At 44.1% G+C, this 25,176-nt stretch overlaps 3 protein-coding genes across 3 annotated transcripts; 2 read left to right on the forward strand and 1 right to left on the reverse strand.

The window, feature by feature from the left end:
- The first annotated feature begins 8,062 nt into the window (after positions 1-8,062).
- Positions 8,063-12,290, forward strand: LOC109773360 (folate transporter 1, chloroplastic). The gene is made up of 11 exons (XM_020332052.4): positions 8,063-8,288; positions 8,372-8,451; positions 8,847-8,923; positions 9,155-9,248; positions 9,463-9,553; positions 9,844-9,917; positions 10,721-10,831; positions 11,261-11,332; positions 11,428-11,448; positions 11,532-11,599; positions 11,930-12,290. The coding sequence occupies exons 1-11, from the start codon at positions 8,159-8,161 to the stop codon at positions 12,060-12,062; spliced, it is 951 nt and encodes a 316-aa protein (XP_020187641.1). The 5' UTR covers positions 8,063-8,158; the 3' UTR covers positions 12,063-12,290.
- A 1,051-nt stretch (positions 12,291-13,341) lies between these two features.
- Positions 13,342-14,623, forward strand: LOC109773364 (uncharacterized). The gene has a single exon (XM_020332055.4). The coding sequence runs from the start codon at positions 13,454-13,456 to the stop codon at positions 14,360-14,362; it is 909 nt and encodes a 302-aa protein (XP_020187644.1). The 5' UTR covers positions 13,342-13,453; the 3' UTR covers positions 14,363-14,623.
- Positions 14,624-14,676: 53 nt separating this feature from the next.
- On the reverse strand, positions 14,677-18,903 carry LOC109773359 (GATA transcription factor 19). The gene is made up of 8 exons (XM_020332051.3): positions 18,597-18,903; positions 17,269-17,355; positions 17,076-17,191; positions 15,896-16,012; positions 15,681-15,786; positions 15,305-15,373; positions 15,156-15,229; positions 14,677-14,954 (listed from the first exon to the last, which is right to left on the reverse strand). The coding sequence occupies exons 1-8, from the start codon at positions 18,759-18,761 to the stop codon at positions 14,885-14,887; spliced, it is 804 nt and encodes a 267-aa protein (XP_020187640.1). The 5' UTR covers positions 18,762-18,903; the 3' UTR covers positions 14,677-14,884.
- Positions 18,904-25,176: the final 6,273 nt, after the last annotated feature.

Genomic DNA, 25,176 nt, shown 5'->3' on the forward strand with positions numbered 1-25,176 from the left:
CGCGGCGAGGCTTGGGCGAGGAGGCAGCTGGGAAACGGGAGCCTCGTGGATTTCGCGGTGGCTTCTGCGGTGGGAAGTTGACATAAACGTGGCCCCTCGTTTCCGGGCTGGGTCCGCGGGGGCAAGTAGTTGGGGGCGGAAACGGCCGGACTAGTGGTGCATGCGCTTTTGACCGGGGAGTTAAGGTTGCCGTCGCCCGACGACCACGTAAAAGGGGCAGCGTGAACGGGCGAGACTTGCTGGGTGCAGCAGTGTGGGCTGGGCTGGCGGCCGCGCGCGACCGTTTCTGCCGTGCGTTTGCTCCTTCTGTGGTCGTCTCTTTCACCGCTCGCTCGCCGTTCGGGTCCGTAAAAGGCAGCCGGGATAGAGGCCGTTTTCTTTTCTCTCCACGTGATATGGACTCGCGAAAAGGCGCTACTCTCTCACCAAGCAAGTAGTGAAGTTCATTCACCTCAAAAAAAAAAAAAGCAAGTAGTGAAGGGAACCCGTCAAAAAAGGAAAAAAAAGCAAGTAGTGAACGGAGGGGAAGCGGTCGCGATTGGAGGGGTCGTGTGGTGGCCTCGTTCACTGGACTCGATCTTTGGGGAGCATGTCGTTGTCGTGCGATATTGGATGGGATTTGGGGATTGCGCCGCTCGCGCTCACGCGCACGGCTCGGCATGTACCTCGTGGCAGAGGCTATGTTCAGACGGTGCGTGTTGATTAGCATGTATGCTAGGGAAGTGTCAAATGTTGATGACGTTTCAACAAACCAGTACTAGCAATAAACAAAGCGGCCCCCTCCGATCCAGATCCAAACAAATTAAATGGAGAAGTCCAATTGCGGGCAAAGCTACTGCTAGTATAGTACTACCTCTTTTTCAGTTTACAGGGCGTGGGCGTACCCCTAGGTCGTCAATTTGACCAACCTAATACAAGTCATATATTACAAAAAAATACCAACATAAATTTCGGAGTTTCTACTTTCAAAAGGTATAATTTTTGTGTTATATAGTTTATATTAGGATGATAAAATTGGCAACCTAGGTATACGCGCAGGACTTGTAAACTGAAATGGAGGTAGTATTCTTCTTCCAGAGAGCTACTAGCTTACTAGTAGTCCTTTTTTTCTGAGACAGTAGTTTTAGGTCACCCCCACACCCCCAACAAGTCACTGAGAGACAGAGGAAGAGAGAGAGCAGCTCCAATCACTCCAACAAGTCATTTATACTCATGGATTGCTGCGATTGCTGCCGGGATTAGGTTAACTAGAATACCCCGCTCGATTGCTGCGATTGTTGCGGGGATTAGGTTAACTAGAATACCCCGCGCGATTGCTGCGGGGATTGGTTGCAATATTTTTTGATGAAATTTAAATGAAAAGATTAAAATAGATATAATATAATGTATCTGGTTATTATATATATATATATATATATATATATATATATATATATATATATAACATAAGTAGCATTTTTCATGCATGTTAAGAGTACCCCCTCTGTGTTACCACGGTGAGGTATTCAGTGAAATTTAATGGAGCTCTATTGGAAGCATTCTCCCCAACTTGAGGCCTCTGTCAAGGTGACACTCTCTCTCCGTTTCTATTTTTATTTGTGGCTGACGGTCTCTCGACTCTTCTACAATCTGAGGTAGCAACTGGAAGTCTTACACCGGTGAAGGTGTGTCGTCGGGCACCAGGGGTCTCCCACCTCCTTTTCGCCGATGACACACTCCTCTTTTTTAAGGCAAATGCGGAGCAAGCTTTGAGAGTTAAACATGTCATTGATACTTATGCTGCAAGTACCGGTCAACTCATTAATCCAGCAAAGTGCTCAATCCAATTTAGCAAGCTTTGTCCGCTATAAGATCAGGAAGCAACACGCCAAATCCTTCATGTGGAGCAACAAGTGTTTGAAGCGAAATACTTGGGTCTACCAACTCCGGAAGGTCGCATGAGTCTGTTGGGTAACGTAGTAATTTCAAAAAAATTCCTACGCACACGCAAGATCATGGTGATGCATAGCAACGAGAGGGGAGAGTGTTGTTTACGTACCCTCGTAGACCGAAAGCGGAAGCGTTAACACAACGCGGTTGATGTAGTCGAACGTCTTCACGATCCGACCGATCAAGTACCGAACGCACGGTACCTCCGAGTTCAGCACACGTTCAGCTCGATGACGTCCCTCGAACTCCGATCCAGCCGAGTGTTGAGGGAGAGTTTCGTCAGCACGACGGCGTGGTGACAATGATGATGTTCTACCGACGTAGGGCTTCGCCTAAGCACCGCTACGATATTATCGAGGTGTAATATGGTGGAGGGGGGCACCGCACACGGCTAAGAGATCAATGATCAATCGTTGTCTCTGGGGTGCCCCCCTGCCCCCGTATATAAAGGAGCAAGGGGGAGGCCGCCGACCAAGGAGGAGGGCGCGCCAAGGGGTGAGTCCTACTCCCACCGGGAGTAGGACTCCTCCTTTCCTTGTTGGAATAGGAGAAGGGAAGGGAGAAGGAGAAAGAAGGAAGGGGGCGCCCCCCTCCCTAGTCCAATTCGGACTAGTCCATGGGGAGGGGTGCGGCCACCCTTTGGGGCCTTTCTCTCCTTTCCCGTATGGTCCATTAAGGCCCAATACGAATTCCCGTAACTCTCCGGTACTCCGAAAAATACCCGAATCACTCGGAACCTTTCCGAAGTCCGAATATAGTCGTCCAATATATCGATCTTTACGTCTCAGCCATTTCGAGACTCCTCGTCATGTCCCCGATCTCATCCGGGACTCCGAACTCCTTCGGTACATCAAAACACATAAACTCATAATATAACCGTCATCGTAACGTTAAGCGTGCGGACCCTATGGGTTCGAGAACTATGTAGACATGACCGAGACACCTCTCCGGTCAATAACCAATAGCGGAACCTGGATGCTCATATTGGCTCCCACATATTCTACGAAGATCTTTATCGGTCAGACCGCATAACACATACGTTGTTCCCTTTGTCATCGGTATGTTACTTGCCCGAGATTCGATCGTTGGTATCTCGATACCTAGTTCAATCTCGTTACCGGCAAGTCTCTTTACTCGTTCCGTAATACATCATCCCGCAACTAACTCATTAGTTACAATGATTGCAAGGCTTATAGTGATGTGTATTACTGAGTGGGCCCAGAGATACCTCTCCGACAATCGGAGTGACAAATCCTAATCTTGAAATACGCCAACCCAACAAGTACCTTTGGAGACACCTGTAGAGCACCTTTATAATCACCCAGTTACGTTGTGACGTTTGGTAGCACACAAAGTGTTCCTCCGGTAAACGGGGGTTGCATAATCTCATAGTCATAGGAACGTGTATAAGTCATGAAGAAAGCAATAGCAACATACTAAACGATCGAGTGCTAAGCTAACGGAATGGGTCAAGTCAATCACATCATTCTCCTAATGATGTGATCCCGTTAATCAAATGACAACTCATGTCCATGGCTAGGAAACATAACCATCTTTGATCAACGAGCTAGTCAAGTAGAGGCATACTAGTGACACTCTGTTTGTCTATGTATTCACACAAGTATTATGTTTCCGGTTAATACAATTCTAGCATGAATAATAAACATTTATCATGATATAAGGAAATAAATAATAACTTTATTATTGCCTCTAGGGCATATTTCCTTCAGAGTCGTGGTAAATTCCAGAGTCTTCAGGCCAAACTCGCACAGTGTATATTGCTTTGGGGTGACAATAATCAAGCACAGAGTGGGAGAGAAATCCTTATCAAGTCGATCGCGCAAACACTACCGACATATGTTATGGGAGTTTTTAAACTTCCATTCTTTGTTTGTGATGACTTATCCAAGTTGATCCGAGACTTTTGGTGGGGAGCGGAAAATGGGAAGCGCAAAACACATTGGCTCAGTTGGAATAAGATGATCAGATCAAAAGGGCAAGGTGGAATGGGATTCCGAGATATGCGGATTTTTAATCAGGCACTACTGGCTCGTCAAACTTGGCGGTTGCTGCAAACATCGGATAATCTGTGTGCACGCGTACTGAAGGCCCGATACTACCCACAAGGCAACCTACTAGACACTGTGTTTACAGGGCAACCCTCGTCAACTTGGTCTGCTATATCTTATGGGCTGGAACTTCTGAAGGAAGGCATGATATGACGCATTGGTAATGATGAATCGGTCCGCATCTGGCGCGACAATTGGATACCACGCTAGTCCTCGCTCAAGCCGTTTAGCGCTCGAGGCGGGTCCAGACTCATCAGAGTTTTGAGCTTGCTTGACGAACGAGGTACATGGGATGTAGCTGCCGTGTGGGCTAACTTTCTACCGATCGATGCTAGGGCCATTTTATCCATCCGTACCTCACCAAGACGTGAACCGGACTTTCTTGCCTGGCAGCCGGAGAAAAACGGTATCTTCTCTGTTAAGAGTGCTTATAAGCTTGGTCTCAGCTTGACAGAGCATGCTCGTAATGTGCCAGCCACAAGTACTAGACCGAATGGTGATCGTGAGATTTGGAAGAAGCTATGGAGTTTGCCAGTTCCTCCTAAAGTCCGTACTTTTGCATGGCGTGCAATTACTAATTCATTAGCAACAGAGGAGAACAAGAAAAATCATCATATCCCAGTCACCGGAGTGTGCACGATCTGCTGGGCAGGAACAAGAGGATGTAAAGCACGCTCTTTATCGCTGTCCGCCGGCTCAGGCTTTATGGAACGCCATGCGTGACGACCTTCCCTCACATGCGATTATGGAGCGTCTACAAACTGAGTGGATGCCGGAGCTCTTATTCCCACGTACTGACCAAGTCTGTGCTCGTATCCTGATGATCCTCTGGAGAGTATGGCATGGACATAATGAGCTTACTCATGACAAGCCTTTTCCATCTGTAGAAGGATCCCGACGGTTGTTATGCAGTTACATGGCAAGTTTATCGCAGGTCAAGAACCAGACTACTGAGCAAATTATCAGAGGAAAATGTGTACTGAATGGACCGGCCCTTGCTGTAGTTTCGCATATAACACATGCTACAGCCAATAGTTGGGAGAGACCACCTGCTGGCATGCTGAAGCTGAATATTGATGGGTCATACAGTGAGAGTACAGGGGCGGCAGGGGCATGTATGATTCTCCATGATGAGCATGGACGAATTGTTTTCTCTTCCTGCCGTTTTCTTAGTCGTTGCGGATCAGCACTTGAGGCGGAACTAAGTGCCTGTATGGAAGGCATGTCCCTTGCACTGGAGTGGAGTCAGCACGATGTCCTTGTTGAAACAGATTCCATGGAGGTCGCTAAGATGATTAATAATCCATCTCGAGATAGCTCAGAGCTGGGTCATCTAGTTGAGCACGTGAAGCATCTCATGAACCAAGGGAAGCGTTTCGTTGTCAACAAAATCTCCCGGGAAATGAACCAAGCGAGCGATCTGCTCGCTCGTTTTGGTCGTCTAGAGGAACAAACAGTAGTTTGGTTAGGATCGGGGCCTCATGAAATATTAGACCTCATCCTACGGGATTGTAATGTGACTATTATTTAATCAATACAATCCCTTTACCCCGCAAAAAAAGAGATACCCCCTCTGTTTCTTTTTGGTTTGCATATAAAATTTGGTCAAAACCAAAGTTTGAGTAACTTTATAAGAAAAAAGATCAACAATCACAGTATGAAATCAATATTATTAGATCCATCATGGAATGAATTTTCATGCCATACAGTTTTAGTATTGAAGATGTTGATATTTTTTATATAATTTGGTCAAACTTTGTGTAGTTTGACTTTGACCAAATTTTATATGTAGACTAAAAAGAAACGGAAGGAGTATATAATTAGTGTGATTGGTGAGGTGACATGTGTGGTGAGTTGGGATGTGTGCATGTTGAGAGAGAATATAAATATCATTCCCCATGCAGATGAACGTAGATAATTAGTTGGATAATGAGGTGGCATGTGTACATACTGAGAGAATTGAGATAGGGGGATCAATATTTAGCTATATAGGATTTCATTGAGTAGTGCTAAAAAAATTCAACCCATAAATAGATTGTGTTGGACCCTATCTTGAGAAATAACTATGGCATATAATAACATATTTAGGCCTTCTTCTCTCCCAGGTATTATCAATAAATTAAGGTCTTCTTGGTATATGTCCGGACATGATGCAAGAGAGAGCCACCCAATGCTAATCACAAAGTATCCGGTTGGGAGGATAAAAAGTAGGTGGGGACTAGACATGGGGTGGGATATTTATGGTTTAGTGTCCGGTAGGGAGGAGAGAAATGAGATGGGACTATGCATGTGCGGTTGGGAGGAGAGAGAGAAGAGAGTGACCATGCATGTGATTGACCAAGTGCATGTCCGGACTCCGGCAAAGCCCCCCCCCCCCCGCCCCACACGTTTGTCTCTTGGATACTGGAATCCGTACGTTCAGACTGCTAAGCGGATATATACAGATGCCCATTGGATAGCAAAAGTGGTCCGCGCACTGTTCTGGACATATAATGGATGTTTGAGGGTCCGCTTTGGAGATGCCCTAACATGCTCGGAGTACCATTTTAGAAGCAACGCAAGTACTTTTTAAGAGATTCCCTAGGCCAGCAGAAAATTGAAACGGAGCTAGAAAATTGAAACGGAGCTGTAAAACCAAAAAACTGTATTTAGAAAAACTAATTTTCTACAATGAACATGTGTAGTGGTTCACAAGAAATAAGATGAGCTAGAAAGCTTTATTAGCACTGTTTTTTCCTTCTGTTTTACTATTCACACGGGAGCACATGAGCTCGAGCTCCAAAATACCTTGCCCCTAGGGGCAACCACAATTGTCATCTTTTGTTAGTCGTGTGTAACTTTGACATATCATTTAACTACTCACCGCTATGATCATTTTTCATAGATCAAGTGTTTAATAGAGTGAATGTTACTTTTATTATGCAAGTTTAAGTAGATGTTTAATAGACTAAACGCTCTCCTTTATTATTTAAGTTTAACTAGATGGCGGGTGTGATATTTAGTGATCTTCGAGTTGGATTGTGCTTGGACAGAATGAAGAAAAAAACTATATTATCCTCTTATACTCAACTATGCATCACATAGGGAAAGGTCCTCCACTCCCACTTTTCACTATTGTGAATTTGTGATCATGGTCTTGTTCCTCGGTGTTTCGGCGATAAAGCAACAATATGACAAATCTGCCTCATGGGAGGTGTGTCCCTGGTCACAGTACATTCAACGGTTTAAGATTCTCATGCTCTTTTGGTGGGTGACTCATGTGGCTATTCAAAATTTTGAGGTTAGTGTAGATATAGTCTTATGTGGTCCCTTTACTAGTGTATGGAAGCATCACAATGCGATTGGTGGGTGTTGAGATGATGATTTCAGAGTGTTGTAATTCAACTATCTAGTTTTTTAATGTTCTTAGCTTGTGGTTTTTATTTTATTGTTCTCTAATTTATTGTAAAGTTCCATTTAATATATTATATAAAGATAAATATTTGTTTATATAAAGAAAAAGATTACCACCATGGTGAACCATGGGCGAGCTAGCAGGTTAGGCCAAGTGGGCCGTAGCCTATCCTATATTTTGGAAGGAAAAAAATGAACATTATGACTTCTTTCGCAGCCCAATAAAGAAAGCAATAAACTAAACTAGCTAGTGAGGCCCAGTATACAATGTCCATGCCCGACTGAATCAAAGGTGGCCAACGATCCGGCCCACGCATGGCACACGCCTAAATAGGCTTGGCCGACACAAGGGGCGGCAGTTTTATAAGCGGGTCATGCCGGTGTGGGTCTCACCTCGGCGGATGAGCACGTCATGGAGGGCAAACGGGGCAGGCTTGGCACGACACATGTTCCGGCTGGCTAACGTGCTATTCGGCTTTTTGGGTTGTTTTTGTGTCATTTTTAGCCAATTGAGCCAACAACATGGTAAAAATTCAGAAAAAAAAAGTTTTGTTTAAATAAACATGCCGTGACAGCCCATGGGCCTCACCTCGACGGACCAGCACTATATCGGGCCAGATTTCCCAGATGCGGCCCATCCAAACAGTGAAAAGCTGAGGTGGAGGCAGCGCACGACCGAGTTGTCAAAGCGAGTTTTCCCTGCAAAACTCTCGCCGCTGCGAGGAGGTTCCCAAAAAGCGAAGCGACCACCTCACCTCTCGCCGGAGATGCCGCCGGGGACCCCTCCGCCGTCGACGGAGGCGTGGACCTGGGAGAACGCCGGAGCCGGAGCGACCGCCGGCTTCGCCACCGTCGCCACCTTTCACCCGCTCGATGTCGTCCGCACCCGCTTCCAAGGTAATCCCCTCCCCCCCTAAGCCCTAGGAGACGCAGAGCCCGACCGGTAACCTTAACCCTGCTGCTCTTTTGCTGGTGTTTAGTGAGCGGCGGGAGAGGGTTGTCCGACTTGCCGCCGTACAGGAACACGGGACACGCTGTGTACACCATCGCACGATCTGAGGTGTGAATCCCTGTCACATTTTTTGTTTTGTTTTCAATTTTTCATCATTTGGTGGACCAAACCTTGGCCATAGCTTAAAACCTTAATTATATTGTATTTGTTTTTAATCCTGTTGATTTTCGGAAAATTTTGAATGCAAATCATTACAATATGCACTTATGCAGGTGGATTTTCCTGTAGCTGTTACTTCCTAGTTAATTTTCTCCTCTAATTTCATTGGAAATTCCTCGGAAGTTAGGAAGCCAACAATGTGTATGACAATCACCTGTACCTGGAAGCTTGGTTACCATTTATAGCAAACTAAATGACTAAAACCTTTTGTTGTAAGATCTTCAGGAATTTGGTTCTTCTGGTATTTGAATTATGAGGTATGCTGATCTGACTCCTTAATGTAGGGCCTGAGGGGACTTTATGCCGGATTTTATCCTGCAGTTCTGGGATCAACCGTTTCTTGGGGGCTATATTTCTTTTTGTAAGTTCCATTAGTTCATTCTGCCGAACTGTTGAATAGTTGTAGTGTGGAGCATTCAATGCTTTATTTATTAGTGAACTATACCAAAGTAAGCTGCTAATTTCAGAATTTAATTTCACTTGTTTCTTTTTCCTATCCTATATAAGGATCCTATGCTGCAGTTTACCGATTGGATGCTGCTTCCCGTAGTGCTGGCATTTTGACTAATGTTACGAATGTCTGTTTTGACAGTTACAACAGAGCTAAACAAAGATACTTGCAGGAGAAGGATGTTCAGCTCCGTCCTTTCGACCATCTTGCCTCAGCTGCAGAAGCAGGTGCTTTGGTTCGTACAGTAACTCCTGATCTAGTGTCTTTGTGATTTTGTCAGATTGGAGTTTAATGAAATCGGGTTAAAATGTAACTAGGCCTTTGATAGCTAGTCTAACCTTACATGTTTTCTGACTGCCAATATGTGTTAGTGTTATTTGTTCACCTCAATTGTCTTCATCAAAATATCATTTATTCATGACAAATGTATTTTTCTTGTGTTTATACAGGTTTGCCTGTTTACAAATCCCATATGGCTGGTGAAAACACGGATGCAACTACAAACTCCCGGGCATACTTCATCTTATTCTGGATTTTCTGGTAATATATGCTTACCGTACTTGTATTTTTATTTTCTAAGTATCATACAGCAAACATATCGTACTAGAGTTGTGAATTGTTTTCTGTTGCAAATGAGTAACTTGTGCCATTCTTAGTTCTATCTGAAGCTGCTAAGATTAGTCTTATTTAGTTGAGCTCGTGTAAAAAAGATTGTTTCAAATCATTATAGCCATGAATTGTTTGTGTGCATCCTTGATGCCCATATTTCTTTCGGTCTATAGCTAGTACAAAATTTTGTGACCTTGCTTATTTGGTCGTTATGAAGCCAGATGCTTTGAGAACTATTCGGAAAGAGGAGGGATGGCGAGCACTTTATAGAGGGATCGGGCCTGGACTTTTGCTGGTATGCATCTTTTTTTTTTTGCTGAAATGCTGTTTAGTATTGTGCTGCTTTTCATTACAATCCTACAAATTTAGTCATAAAACTATTATCCCCATGCTGTTTTAATTAGCTCTAGATACAGGAGTGCAATAACATGTAGCTGTCCTTGACTCAGAATTATATATGTTCTGTGACTTCAGTTCATTCTTTCTTGAATTTGTTAACCCAAATCTAGGTCTTACCACTACCATTCATGGTATGGATTGATTTTTTAAGTAGCACCCAAGTTTTAAGATGTTAGCATTCTATGCTTTTGTCTGAGGTGTGGCCTATCAGATTTAGCTACATGCTTTAGGTAATATCCTCTTGTGAGGCTCCAACTAGAGAATGTGGGACGTCTTATTATTTGGATCATAGCTAGTCATGTTTTCCTAGTGCTATCTTGATGTCGGAAAATCACCTTGTTATGGAGATTATTCTTACAGTTCTCAGCAAGAAAGGAATTAGGAAGGTCAGATAAACTGTTTTATGTTCTACTCCCTCCGTCCCATAATATAAGAGCGTTTTTCACACTAGTAGGGAGTAGTAGTTTATTTAATATACCTGTCAATGTCAGAATTTCCCGACGGTGCTTGTAGGAATTCGGTCGCTGTAAATTGTAATTGTGCTTAAGCAGAGGTTATGTCTATACTAGTTTCAATTAGTAAAGATGCATATGTTGTGGACTGTTGGGATAGTGACATTCTTAAGTATTTCTTCTGTTTTACTGTGATATCGTTGATGAATACATGCACTAATGTTTATTGATGTGCCGTCCTTGAAAGGTCACCCATGGCGCGATACAGTTCACTGCCTATGAGGAACTTCGCAAGGCTATGATATCTGCAAAAAGTAAACAAACAAGGGGAGATGACAAAGGCAGCGAAGATTTATTGGTAGGCACCTAGTGATTGCATGTGTGCTCAGACATTAAACATCTAGCTTAATTTACAGTATAGACATTCTTATGTTTTCCCTGGATAAGTCTGTTCAGATGTTCAGAAATTTTCTTAAATTAGGTTGCTTAAACTTATGTATGACCATCCTTTGTGACATGATACAGCATGTGAACTGTGAAACATAGGAGGATGTCCTCACTTGTGAAGACCGTCAAGTAGTCAAATATAGGTGTTATGTAATATTGTTTCTTAGTGTCCCTATTCTGAACATCACTTACATACAAATTGCATGATGCATAAGCTGATTCAGGGCAATCAATATTCTTAGAACATTTAGGTAAAGTTATGTCTGCTTTCAAACACATTCTCTATCTGCTAGATGGGCAATTAATATTTCTGATATGCATTTGCCTTTGTTATCAACAGAACTCCGTTGATTATGCTGCACTTGGCGCTGGTTCAAAATTATCTGCTATTCTGCTTACTTATCCTTATCAGGCAAGATTTAACTTCTGTTTATTCTTATCAACTTCATAAATGGTTGCTGCCGTCTTACTATACATACCAACCATGTTTTTTTTTTGGATTTGCAGGTTATCCGAGCCCGCTTGCAGGTTGGTTTCAGATTTAAAGCTCTGCATCTCATTTCTTTGGAGTTTAGCAGCAATAATAATAGTTCTTGTCTGCAACTTTTCAGCAACGACCTGGTAGTGATGGTATCCCAAAGTACTCAGATAGTTGGCATGTAGTGAAGGAAACTGCAAGGTGAGGGTCATTAAAGCTTCGATTAGAGAAAGTTTTGGACGGCATTACCATTTCACGGAATCTGATGTTAAGCCATGGTTTATATATCTTATTGGCTTATCTAATATCTAATATGCACCCTACCTGGCTGTCTTCTCTCAAGCTTGGTCTACACTTTTGCCCACTAATCATCTATATTCTTCATTAATCTGTAGAAACCTGTTATAATTGAGGATGTTGCATGCCATGTATTTTGTTGCGACTTTGCTGGTCCTGAATGTTGGTTGTGCTACAATTTTGAGCAACGGTAACGCTTACACATTTTGTTTGAATTCTCAATTTCTGCTGCAGGTACGAAGGTGTCCGTGGATTTTACAGGGGCATCACGTCCAATCTACTGAAGAACCTTCCAGCAGCTTCCGTCACATTTGTGGTGTATGAAAATGTTATCAAACTATTCAGAGCAACCAAGGAGAAGACATAGTTCCAACCTGCAACTGGAGCCAAGAGAAACATAGGAGGAAATAGGAAAGATACTACTGTTCCATGCAAATACAGAATCTGTTCATTCACCACACTATCCGAGCTCAACGTGATGTTCCATCACATTTCCCAGTTCAGCTCTTATTCATTTAACACAAACTGAATTTAGTTTGGCGAACTTGTTTTTTGTAGAGAAAATTCATTTTCTAAGAAACAGCTCATTGGTTCATGTTGTCCAGTTGAATGCTTGTTGAAGATAGGGCTCTGGTTCTATGTGTGGTTCAACGTGTGATTGTGTCAGTTAATTTTTACGGAAACGCTTGGGGTTCACCCGGCTGATTTCTGGGAGAAATTTGCCGCCGTGACGCTTGCCGTGGGGCCCAGAAACATTGCATTGCCCTCCCTCTAGACACTCATCTCATTCGTCCCATTTCTCCTTCCTCCATTGACCACTGCTGCCATCGAGCTACAGCCTCGCTCGCGCGATGCAAAGAGGGGGGAACCATGGACTCTTTGCCTCCCGCATCGGGGCAGCTTGTGATGCGGCGGCGACAGCCGGTGGTGGCTACTTGAAAGGAGGGATGCGGAGATCTGTGAGCTTGGTGAGACAGTGTTGTTGCGAGGCACACAACGACTGCTACGAGGATGACGGCCACCCAATTCATAGGTGTTGCAATTGGGATTTGATGGATTGCAATGTCGATGATGCTTCTGAAACATGGTCAGTGTTGCAATGAAAGAGACGAGGGAAACACTGGAGCCGCTTGATGGATTACAACGTCCTTAATGTTTCTGAAACATAGGCCTTGTTTCAAAGGAAAAAAAAACGGTCCGACGGAGAGCGCAACAGGCTCATGTTGCAAAGCGCCAAGCGCAACACGATCCTTGTTGCAAAGGAGGGCGGTGCCGTGGAGAGATCAGACCGGACGTGTAGCGCTTCCCTAATTATGAGAACACGTTAATACAACCAATGACGAACCAACCAGTGTTTGGATGGTTAGAGGGACTGTGGTATCCCCAACCCACCAGGGTTCAAGTCCTCTGTCCGTAAATACTTGTTGGAAAAATGAATAAAAATGAACGTATCTATAACTAAAATACATCTAAACATATCTATTTTTTTAACAAGTATTTTCGGACGAGGGAAGTACAACCAATGATGAGCGGCTGGATGATTCTCTCCCTTCCTCTGCCGGACTGCAATTCTGATTCGGTATTGGGGCTTCACTTCCGAATCGAGCTCAGCTCTCTCTCGTCTCAATCGAACCTTCCTGCTATAAAAGGAGCACCAGACCCGCAAGTACGTACCGTGCAAACTCGTGAAGGAACACGTCCACCGCGGCCCTAGACCCTGTTCTTTTCCGCAGCCCGCCCGTGCACCCGCAGGCAGACATGGCCGCCGTGAAGGAGCACGTCCTGCTCAGCCAGCCGGACAAGCAGGTCCTGCTCGCCGAGATCCCGGCTTCAGGCGCGCGCGATCCGCAGCCGACGGTCACGCTCCGGCTGCTCGTCGAGCTGTGCAACGACTACGGCGCCGGCCCCGTGGACGTCGACACGATGGAGGACGTGGCCTGCCGCGTGCCGCTCGCCGACCTGGGCCGCCAGGGGGCGGCCGACCGGGCGTTCAAGGAGCTGGTGGCCCGGATCGACAACCCGGCGCTGCGCCCGGAGGTCGCCGCGGAGACCGCGGCGGCCGCGGCGCGCGTCCGGGCGAGGTGCGGGGCCGACGACCGCGACGGGCTCCGCGGCGTGGAGTTCCGCCTCCGCGTCGTGTTCATCGACGACGCGTCCGAGGAGGCGGAGGAGGACGACGACGAGTGCGGGAGCGACATGGAGTTCGGGGAGTTCGATCTGAGCGGCGCGCGGAGCCTGCGCGGCCAGCAGACCGACGCCGGCTACGGCTACGACTACGAGGAGGACGACGACGATGAAGACGGCTGCGGCGCCCAGTTCACTGTGCGCCCGTACCGCGGCGCCCTCGCGCGAGCGGGAGGAGGGGCGCCGTCGTCCCTGCTGCTGTCAGGCTTCGAGGCGCGCTCCGACGGGCCCGAGCTCACGGAGGAGCACGAGATGACGTCGTACGACATACAGCGCGTCGTGCGCAAGGCGCTGGGCGGCGGCGGCGGCGGGAGCGTGGAGGACGACGAGGCCTACCGGCGCGCGCTGGACGGCGGCACGCCCGTGTCGCCGACATCGCGCGCCGCCATGGTCGGCCAGGCGCTGCAGTCCGCGAGGCAGCAGCAGCAGCAGCAGCGGTCGAAGTCGCCACGCCCAATCTTCCCGATGCGTACCGGATTCTGATGCGCGCCCGATTGGATTGCAAACCTGTGATGTAAATGATGATTGCAAACTCTTGTGTAGTTCGTGAAGGGCTGTTGCGATTTGTATGTCTGTAAACCTATTTTGTAGCCATCCATTGAAGTTCGATTCATTTCTTCTTGGTAGAAAATATGCAGCTGCATCTTACAATAGCCGAAGTAAATGTTAGTGAAGATGTGTTGATCTCTTGCGAGACGCATGTGATGATCTTGATCTGTTATCGAAATCATAAGAATTTGTTTACCGTTTTCTCTGATGATGAGGCAAATCACTAGAATACACAACTGGCAAGAATGTGATGATGATGTGATGGATTGCATTGCATTGCTGAATTCTCTGCATTGCAGAACTGTTGGGTATACAATTTGTAATGTAATATAAATACATGGAGGGGATAAATGTGGCATGTCGATGCATGCTTTTGTTAGTTTTGTTGCCTTATACATCATTTCTAAAGTCAGGAAATATCTGACAAAAACCTATGTCTCAATTTATATACACTTGTCATGAATCAGCCATGCTGTCGCCTTCGGTCGCTGGGCGCAGTTCTGGTTTCTGTTCTTGTTCCGGACTCCTGATCAAGAAAGTAGAATCCCCACATAAAAAAAGGGAAAAAGATCAAGAAAGTTAAATAATGGTACATAGTTGGTGTTTTGAGAGATCTCTCCTGAGCCATGAGGTTTCCCATTTAAACCCTGACATGAGGAGCTTTTAAAATATAGCTGCTAGACAGCGATTTGAGATGCAGTAGAGTCTGCAAAGAAGGTGTGCTTACATCCCAGAGTCCATTTTGACCGTGGTATGATTAGGCTCAGCACAAACAATTGCTTTGTCATCATCCACACTCTCCTGTGTAGGAAGAAACACAAATAAAGTAAACATGAAATGTTCAAGCAAATAAGTTATATCATAGAACTAACGCACCATTTTACTCAGATTGGCGGGATGCTGCACCGTCATTTTGGGGGCATTCAAAGGACTTCTCAGAGTACCCTGAAATTATCTGAGGTTAAGTAGTAGCGACGTAGCAAATTGCTAGCAGGTGTCATAAACATCAGCAGGTAATCGGTTAGGCAATTTGTAAACCAGTTAAATGTGAAGAATTTGGTTAGATTCACGCATGCTGCCTTTGCTTTTTTTTACATGCTTTAAAAAAACATACTCCCTCCGTCCGGAATTACTTGTCATCAAAATGGATGTATCTAGAACTAAAATACATCTAGATACATCCATTTCAATGACAAGTATTTCCGGACGGAGGGAGTAACAGGCATCAAGGTTGCTAAAGTGAGGAAAGTACCTTATTTGCCCACATCAAGCCACAAGCATTACAGAGGGTCCTTGGGCCAGCCGGCCCCCGACGCATTGCTGGAGTAAGCCTTGAGTTGACGCCACAATTTTGACAACTAGGAAAGCAAACCAACATTAGCCCATAATAAACACAGGGAAAAACCTTCTGTGTATGAAGTGATGAAACGTGATTTGCACGTACACATGTCATCACAACTCACTCACTGGGATTCTCGGAAATGATCATCCTCGCCATCGGCTGCAGAGACACAAGCTGCAGAAGAACTTGCAGCATCACCAAAATCCGCCCTTCCAGCAAACTGTCCTTTACGCCGTTTCATCCTGCCAGCAATAATTAATGAGTATATATTTTGTGCAATGTACTCCGTCTGTAAAGAAATATAAGACCGTTTAGATCACTAAGGTAGTGATCTAAATGATCTTATATTTCTTTAGAGGGAGTATGAAATAAATAATCCACAAAAAAATAATCTCAAGAGCAATCTCTTGACTACTACTCCCTCCGTCCGAAAATACTTGTCAGAGAAATGGATAAAAATGGATGTATCTAGAACTAGAATGTGTCTAGATACATTCATTTCTCCGACAAGTATTTCCGGACGGAGGGAGTAGATATGATTTTGTACCAGGAATAGTAAACAGAACATGACTACCTTCCAAGGTAACAGGAAATCATAACTGTAGAAATCCGAATTAGTTTCTTTATTCAGTGCTGACTCATGTAAGCAGCAACGTGATATTCTTTCTAAACAAGCAAACATCAAGAGCTTGATAACCAACTGCAATGAAGTGCTATAAAAATTGCCTTTGCTTATGAGGACTATGAAAACCTATAGCAACTACACACAAGTCGACTAGTAAGATGTACCAGAGCCAGACTGCTTTACTCCTAGTAAAAAAAAAGCCTCAGTGCACCAATATTCTCAGAATTAACATTGCATGATCCATATTTCCGTACTATTACATGTTACTAGTACTTAAACTTTTGCTCGGAGATTGGTGATTGAGGAGCTGTTCAACTTTTGCTCAGACATTGGTGATTGAGGAACTATTCAAGACTAACAAAATTGTCTCAGATTGATAGGCTAGACATGAAACCAAAGAGGCAGATGAATTAGGTAGAATTCTATATTTGTGCCAAAGAGGAATGTGGCATTGCGAATGCAGAAACCCTCATTAATGTGGTCTAAACGTGTGATTAATAATCAAGTCCTGCTTGCTTGTGCATAACGAATGCAGAAAGATGGAGTATATTCCATTCATATGATCTAAATGTGTGATGACTAATCAAATCCTGCTTGCTTCCATAATGTAAAAGAGCATTTGTACGCTAATAACTCTACGAAAGCACCTACAAGAGAATGGGCATGGATTGAGTCTGTACTTTTGGGCAACTTCCTTGCGCACTCCGTATCTTATTTTCTTATCAAAACATCTTTCCTTCCTCTTCTCACGGAACCTCATTAAGGAAGCAACCCTTTTGGCAGCCACAGTTGTACTCTGCAGACGTGAGACAAAGCTTAGAAACTAAAAGCATTCACACAACCTTGTTGTACAGATTCTACAGCGGATGGTACCTTTTCACCATATGCAGTAGGCCCAGCCATGCTTACTAAACCAGGAGGCACCTCACACCCTCCAAGCACCAACAGAGCAGCTTGAACCTGTATAGCACTAAGAAAATTAATCAAGTAAACCAATTACAAATGACCATGAACTGATCACCAGAAACACTTGGACGATGATTTAACAAACAGCGATTTGATCATGCAATCACCCTTGAAACGTAATATGGCTGCATCACAACTGACTCATGGTATGTCCAGAGACATCTCGCGCGGTGGTGCCTAGCATTTATAAGTGTAGTGTTGTATTTTTGGGGTGTTGGCCCTTACATGGGCTTGCACATAACTATTCCTTTGATCAATGCATCAAGGCTCAAAGTTTTTTGTGTTTTGTCAAAGGAAAAAAAACACACGCATGCACACGAACATAGAAAATGGACTTCCATTTTTGTGCAATTCGGTATAACCACATAGGAGTGCATGGCCTACAAACATCATTAAGATGGTGAATCTTTTGTCGAAGAACCATCAAGAACCGTACCCTAACACTGAACTATGGCACCTGCAAAATCACTGACAGAGGGATGGCCACGCAAATTCAATAAGGAATAACGTCAAGCAGAATAAGAGAAGGAAATTTAAAAACACTACAAGGATAGCAACAGAACAGGGATGGAAGTTTCGGTTAGGTAACACACCCAAACTTTGATAATCTCCATAAGAAAATTAAAAAAATCATTCAAAACAATCATACTCCGCCAAGTCTGGCAGCATAAGCAAGCATGCATAAGCACATCAAAGCAGGAAGAATCGTCTGAAATCTATCTATGAAAATGACACGCTTTAGCAAGCAAGCACAGCAAACTCGATTCCAGCAAGACAGAATATAGCCGAACTAATAAAAGTTGATCAAATGTAAGAACATATTAGCCCCTTTCCTAAACGCTCGAACGACAGAACAGTCACAGAGGACACGTTCTTGGCGCAATTCAACTCAGCAAGGGCGCAAACAAACCCCCGCTGCTTCAAATATTCAATCTATCCACAGTACATAGCCAATTCCTCTGAAAGTTCAATCAACAGAACCAAAAAAGCATTTCCACAGTGCAATTCGACAGATATTACTAGGCTGGATATCGAGGGAGCTATCTCCATGACAGTGCAATTCGGCTGGAGGGAACATGCAAATCGATGGAATGATCGAAATCTACCAATAAACGTATATTTCCTCGGCGCAATTCGGAGCCCGCTGCTCCGTCCAACGCAGGCAAAGTCAACACGGCCGGTTCAGCGAAAGCAATGGGAAAAAAATTTGAAGCGAACGGTGCAGAAGGGGCGACCTTTTGGGGCGGGACGGGGTCGAAGACGTAGACCTCCCCCTGGTACAGCAGCGTCAGCTGCTCCGAGGCCGGGCTCAGGAGCGCGTCCGCCGCCGCGGCGTCGTCGTCGCCGGAGGCGGCGGCGGCGGCGTCCGCCAGCGGGGGATCCTGGCCGTCCGCCGCCATCGGCCGGGGATCGGACGGTTGGGATGGGCCGGGACCCGGGAGAGGCGGCCGGGCTCTCGGTTCGCGCGCACGTGTGGGGGATGGGTGGGAGCCCGCACGTGTGATGGATTATGTACGGGCCTGCGTGTCTGGTTGAGGAGAGCGTGTGCGTGAGGGCTGCGTATTTTGGGTTTCCGTTTCTAAACCGGGGTAACGTCTCCTTGGTTTGACATGGTGGCGACGTGAGGAGGGGTTCGACGCCATCATCTACTAATTCTTTTCTTAACAAAACCTATGATCTATTCATCAAATATCACATACCAGCGCTAAGAACACAAGAAGCAATAAAAATTACATACTTGTTTGTAGATCACATAACGACGACTACAAACACTTGAGCGAAGCAATAAAAATTACATACTTGTTTGTAGATCACCTAACGACAACTACAAGCACTAGAGCGAATCGAAGGCGTGCTACCGTCATCACTCTTTTTCATCAGAGTCGGACAAACCTCATTGTAGTAGCCAGTCAGAAAGTCGTCGTCATATAAGGTCCCAAAAACCAACGTACCAAAACAACAACCGCCGCCATGAATAGAGGTGTAGATTGAACGGATCCAACTTGTAGACACAAGAACACAGACGGTCGAAGATCGGATGCACGCAGATCCATTCAAGATAAACACCGACCGAATCTCGTGAGATCCGCTGGAGACACACCTCCACACGCCCTTTGAAGACGCATTACACACCACTGGGAGGAGGGCAAGGCGGGGAGAAGTTTATTCCATCTTCAGAACCATCGCCACCTCAACTTCTTGTACATGACACAAACCGTAAACAGATTAAAGAGACACTTGAAGACAAAGCATGAGCCCTCCTGCCGGAAAGGGGCCGGGATCCACCACGCCTTCATGGCCTTAAGGTCACAGAAGACAAGACAGATTGGCGGCATCATCGACGGGAGACGAGGAATCCTATATGCCTCGGAGCCTTTCTTTCTTCCTCGCCATTGTCTAATTCGCGATGCTCTCCCTAATTTTGAGAGCCCTCTCAATTGAGGTGTTCAATTTTTTGATTGTTCATGATTTTGATCGGGTCAACTATTTCTCAATGAGCTCTCTCACTCAAGTGAGATATTTAATTTTGAATTTGATTCATGATTTTGACTGGACCAAATATTTTTAAATTAATCAGCACCAACAAGCCTCTAAAAACACATCAGGCATGTGCGCCCTCTCACCATCTAAAAAAACATGCGGCACACTATTAGCGAAGCTTGATGCGCTGGATCACCTTGACTAAACCCTAGCCAGAGTTAGGGTGACCCAAAAATGGCTAACTCCAATCCAGGGGTACCCCCACCTCATTAGCGTCTGGAAGCACCCAATGGCGAGGAGAACTGATGACGAGGACACTTATGCAGAAAATCTATCCACCTTTCTTTTGAGAGAGGTGAGAACGAGACAGCGAAACGATCTTTCGATTTACTTTTTGGCATAAGCCATATTTAGATTTAGATTTTGGCATAGGCTATATTTCGGTTTTGTTTTTGGCATGGGCCAAACATACATCAAGTTCATAATAATGGTCAACTTTGTAAAATACACACACACACAAATATTCCTAAGGAAGAATGAGAATAGTGACACATGCATGTGTGAAAAAATCAATAAGATAGTCAAAAGTGATAGTGCCAAGGCAATCGTCAAGCAACCAAATCGAGATAGGTTAGTTCTTACCACATGGGTTTGATGAATGTCCATATGGCAACAATGCACCCCTGCTCCTCGAAACACCCTCAACGCATCTGAAGGCATTAAAATCCCGTCACTTCACAGCATGTTTTTCACCATACTCTACTAATCTTCACTCTTTTGGTTTTCTTGGTCTCTAGTTTCTCATTCAGGATCTTGCTTTTCATGATTCTCATATCTGTATTTGTGATTTTTGTGAAAGAACCAAACCCATGCTGGTAAAACTCATGATTTTGGAATGGCATGGTAGTTAGGGTGTGTCTGGATTTGGGCCAACTCCTTCCAAGCCAAAAAATTGGCGTTGACTGTGTGCTACACACCTGTTTTGATGGGAGGTATTTGGCTTGCCCATTCTACAACGGTGACTGTAATTCGCATTTACACCCATTCCTCGACCAGATGTGTGTGCCAATGAATTGGCGGGGCTAGTAGCGGCAGAATCAAAACAACGCTTGGTTACCTTCGCATCTACAATCCAAATGTATATGATCTTTATTTTGTTGGCTACAAATTATTGATGTGTACTACACAAGTCATAGCCTCTTAGGTGCACAAGGTAGACATGTGTCAGGGGAGATCCCTTGCGACTAGTCGAAAGTGATTTACAGCCACTCGAAAGTGCAAGGTGGTGGAGCCAGTCCAGGCGCTGGCTGATGGAGGTCTCGCAAGGCGAAAGCACCCCCGTCACCCATGATCACACTAGGCGTGGTGGTCGACCCCAAGTCAGGGTACAACTGGGATGCATGCTAGATAGCAGCCGAGGGGCGGAGTAATAGTAGATGCAGAATCATTGCGGTCTGCTTACCATGAACGTAACGCCTATGTATTGATCATGTCATGAATAATGTCAGAACTATGCGATTTTCTACCAATTGCGCAACAGTAATTTTATCTACCGCTGCAATGCTCATGAGAGAGATGCCTCTAGTGAAAGCTATGGACCCTGGGTCCATTCACACCATATTTACTAAAACTCTAAAATACCTTGCTGCAATTATTTATCTTTTATTTTGTTTTGCAATTTATCTAACTATCATTATGAGAATTAATCTTTGCAATTAACGAGTACAAGGGGATTGTAAATCCTATTGCCCGCGTTGGTGCTACCTCTTGAGCACTACGTTGGTTTTGCCTTTAAGAGGAAAGGGTGATGCAGCAAAGTAGCGTAAGTATTTCCATCAGTTTTTGAGAACCAAGGTATCAATCCAGTAGGAGGTCACACGCAAGTCCCTCGTACCTACACAAACAAATAAGAACCTTGCAACCAACGCGATAAAGGGGTTGTCAATCCCTTCACGTCCACTTGCAAAAGTGAGATCTGATAGAGATGATAAGATAATTTTTTTGGTATTTTTATGATAAAGATTGAAAGTAAAGATTGCAAAGCAAAACAGATTGGAAACTTATATGATGGAAAATAGACCCGGGGGCCATAGGTTTCACTAGTGGCTTCTCTCAAGATAGCATAAGTATTACGGTGGGTGAACAAATTACTGTCGAGCAATTGATAGAAAAGTGCATAATTATGAGAATATCTAGGCATGATCATGTATATAGGCATCACGTCCGCGACAAGTAGACCGAAACGATTCTGCATCTACTACTATTACTCCACACATCGACCGCTATCCAACATGCATCAAGAGTATTAAGTTCATAAGAACAGAATAACGCATTAGGCAAGATGACATGATGTAGAGGGATAAACTCAAGCAATATGATATAAACCCCATCTTTTTATCCTCGATGGCAACAATACAATACGTGTCACTTCCCCTTCTGTCACTGGGATCGAGCAACACAAGATTGAACCCCAAGCTAAGCACTTCGCCCATTGCAAGAAAGATCAATCTAGTAGGCCAAACCAAACTGATAATTCGAAGAGACTTGCAAAGATAAGAAATCATACATAAAAGAATTCAGAGGAGATTCAAATATTGTTCATAGATAATCTTGATCATAAACCCACAATTCATCGGATCTCGAAAAACACACCGCAAAAAGAATTACATCGAATAGATCTCCAAGAAGATCGAGGAGAACTTTGTATTGAGATCCAAAGAGAGAGAAGAAGCCATCTAGCTAATAACAATGGACCCGAAGGTCTGAGGTAAACTACTCACACATCATCGAAGAGGCTATGGTGTTGATGTAGAAGCCCTCCGTGATCGATTCCCCCTCCGGCAGAGCGCCGAAAAAGGCCCCAAGATGGGATCTCACGGGTATAGAAGGTTGCGGCAGTGGAAATAGGGTTTCGTGGTGCTCCTGGATGGTTTCGGGGTATATGGGTATATATAGGAGGAAGAAGTAGGTCGGTGGAGCTGCAAGGGGCCCATGAGGGTGGGGGCGTGCCCAGGGGGCAGGTGCGCCTCCCTGCCTCGTGGCCTCCTCGACTGTTTCTTGACGCCCACTCCAAGTCCTCTGGATCATGTTTGTTCCAAAAATAACTCTCCCAAAGGTTTCATTCCGTTTGGACTCCGTTTGATATTCCTTTTCTGCGAAACACTGAAATAGGCAAAAAAACAGCAATTTGCACTGGGCCTTGGGTTAGTAGGTTAGTCGCAAAAATAATATAAAAGTGTATAATAAAGCCCATTAAACATCCAAAACATATAATATAATAGCATGGAACAATAAAAAATTATAGACACGTTGGAGACGTATCAAGCATCCCCAAGCTTAATTCCTACTCGTCCTCGAGTAGGTAAATGATAAAAACAGAATTTTTGATGTGGAATGCTACCTAACATAATTTTCGAAGTAATTCTCTTTATTGTGGCATGCATGTTCAGATCCGAAAGATTCAAGATAAAAGTTTAATATTGACATAAAAATAATAATACTTCAAGCATACTAACTAAGCAATCATGTCTTCTCAAAATAACATGGCCCAAGAAAGTTCATCCCTACAAAATCATATAGTTTGGTCATGCTCCATTTTCGTCACACAAGAATGCTCTCATCATGCACAACCCCGATGACAAGCCAAGCAATTGTTTCATACTTTAGTAATCTCAAACTTTTTTCAACTTTCACGCAATACATGAGCGTGAGCCATGGATATAGCACTATGGGTGGAATAGAATATAATGATGGGGGTTATGTGGAGAAGACAAAAAAGGAGAAAGTCTCATATTAACGCGGCTAATCAACGGGCTAGGGAGATGCCCATCAATTGATGTCAATGCAAGGAGTAGGGATTGCCATGCAACGGATGCACTAGAGCTATAAATGTATGAAAGCTCAACAAAAGAAACTAAGTGTGTGTGCATCCAACTTGCTTGCTCACGAAGACCTAGGGCATTTGAGGAAGCCCATTGTTGGAATATACAAGCCAAGTTCTATAATGAAAAATTCCCACTAGTATATGAAAGTGACAAAATAAGAGACTCTTTATCATAAAGATCATGGTGCTACTTTGAAGCAGAAGTGTGGAAAAAGGATAGTAGCATTATCCCTTTTTATTTCTTTTTTATTTCTCTTTTTTTGGGCCTTTCTTTTTTTATTTGGCCTTTCTCTTTTTTGGGGACAATGCTCTATTAATGATGATCATCACACTTCTATTTATTTACAACTCAATGATTACAACTCGAAACTAGAACAAAATATGACTCTATATGAATGCCTCCGGCGGTGTACCAGGATGGGCAATGAATCAAGAGTGACATGTATGAAATAATATGCATGGTGGCTTTGCCACAAATACGATGTCAACTACATGATCATGCAAGGCAATATGACAATGATGAAGCACGTCATAATAAACGGAACGGTAGAAAGTTGCTTGGCAATATATCTCGGAATGGCTATGGAAATGCCATAATAGGTAGGTATGGTGGCTGTTTTGAGGAAGATATAAGGAGGTTTATGTGTGATAGAGCGTATCGTATCACGGGGTTTGGATGCACCGGCGAAGTTTGCACCAACTCTCAAGGTGAGAAAGGGCAATGCACGGTACCGAAGAGGCTAGCAATGATGGAAAGGTGAGAGTGCGTATAATCCATGGACTCAATATTAGTCATAAAGAACTCACATACTTATTGCAAAAATCTACAAGTCATCAAAAACCAAGCACTACACGCATGCTCCTAGGGGGATAGATTGGTAGGAAAAGACCACAGCTCGTCCCCGACCGCCACTCATAAGGATGACAATCAAAGAACACCTCATGTTTCAAATTTGTTACACAACGTTTACCATACGTGCATGCTACGGGACTTCAAACTTCAACACAAGTATTTCTTAAATTCACAACTACTCAACTAGCACAACTTTAATATCACTATCTCCCTATCTCAAAACAATCATCAAGTATCAAATTTCTCTTAGTATTCAATGCACTTATATGAAAGTTTTTATTATATCCATCTTGGATGCCTATCATATTAGGACTAATTTTATAGCCAAATAAAATTACCATGCTCTTCTAAAATACTCTCAAAATAATATAAGTGAAGCATGAGAGATCAATAATTTCTATAAAATAAAACCACCACCGTGCTCTAAAAGATATAAGTGAAGCACTTAGAGTATTCTAATAAATTTCGATTAATGTGTGTCTCTCCCAAAAGGTGTGTATAGCAAGGATGATTGTGGTGAACTAAAAATCAAAGACTCAAATCATACAAGACGCTCCAAGCAAAACACATATCATGTGGTGAATAAAAATATAGCTCC

This window comes from Aegilops tauschii, chromosome 4 (assembly GCF_002575655.3).
Source record: "Aegilops tauschii subsp. strangulata cultivar AL8/78 chromosome 4, Aet v6.0, whole genome shotgun sequence".
Lineage (NCBI taxonomy): Eukaryota > Viridiplantae > Streptophyta > Magnoliopsida > Poales > Poaceae > Aegilops > Aegilops tauschii.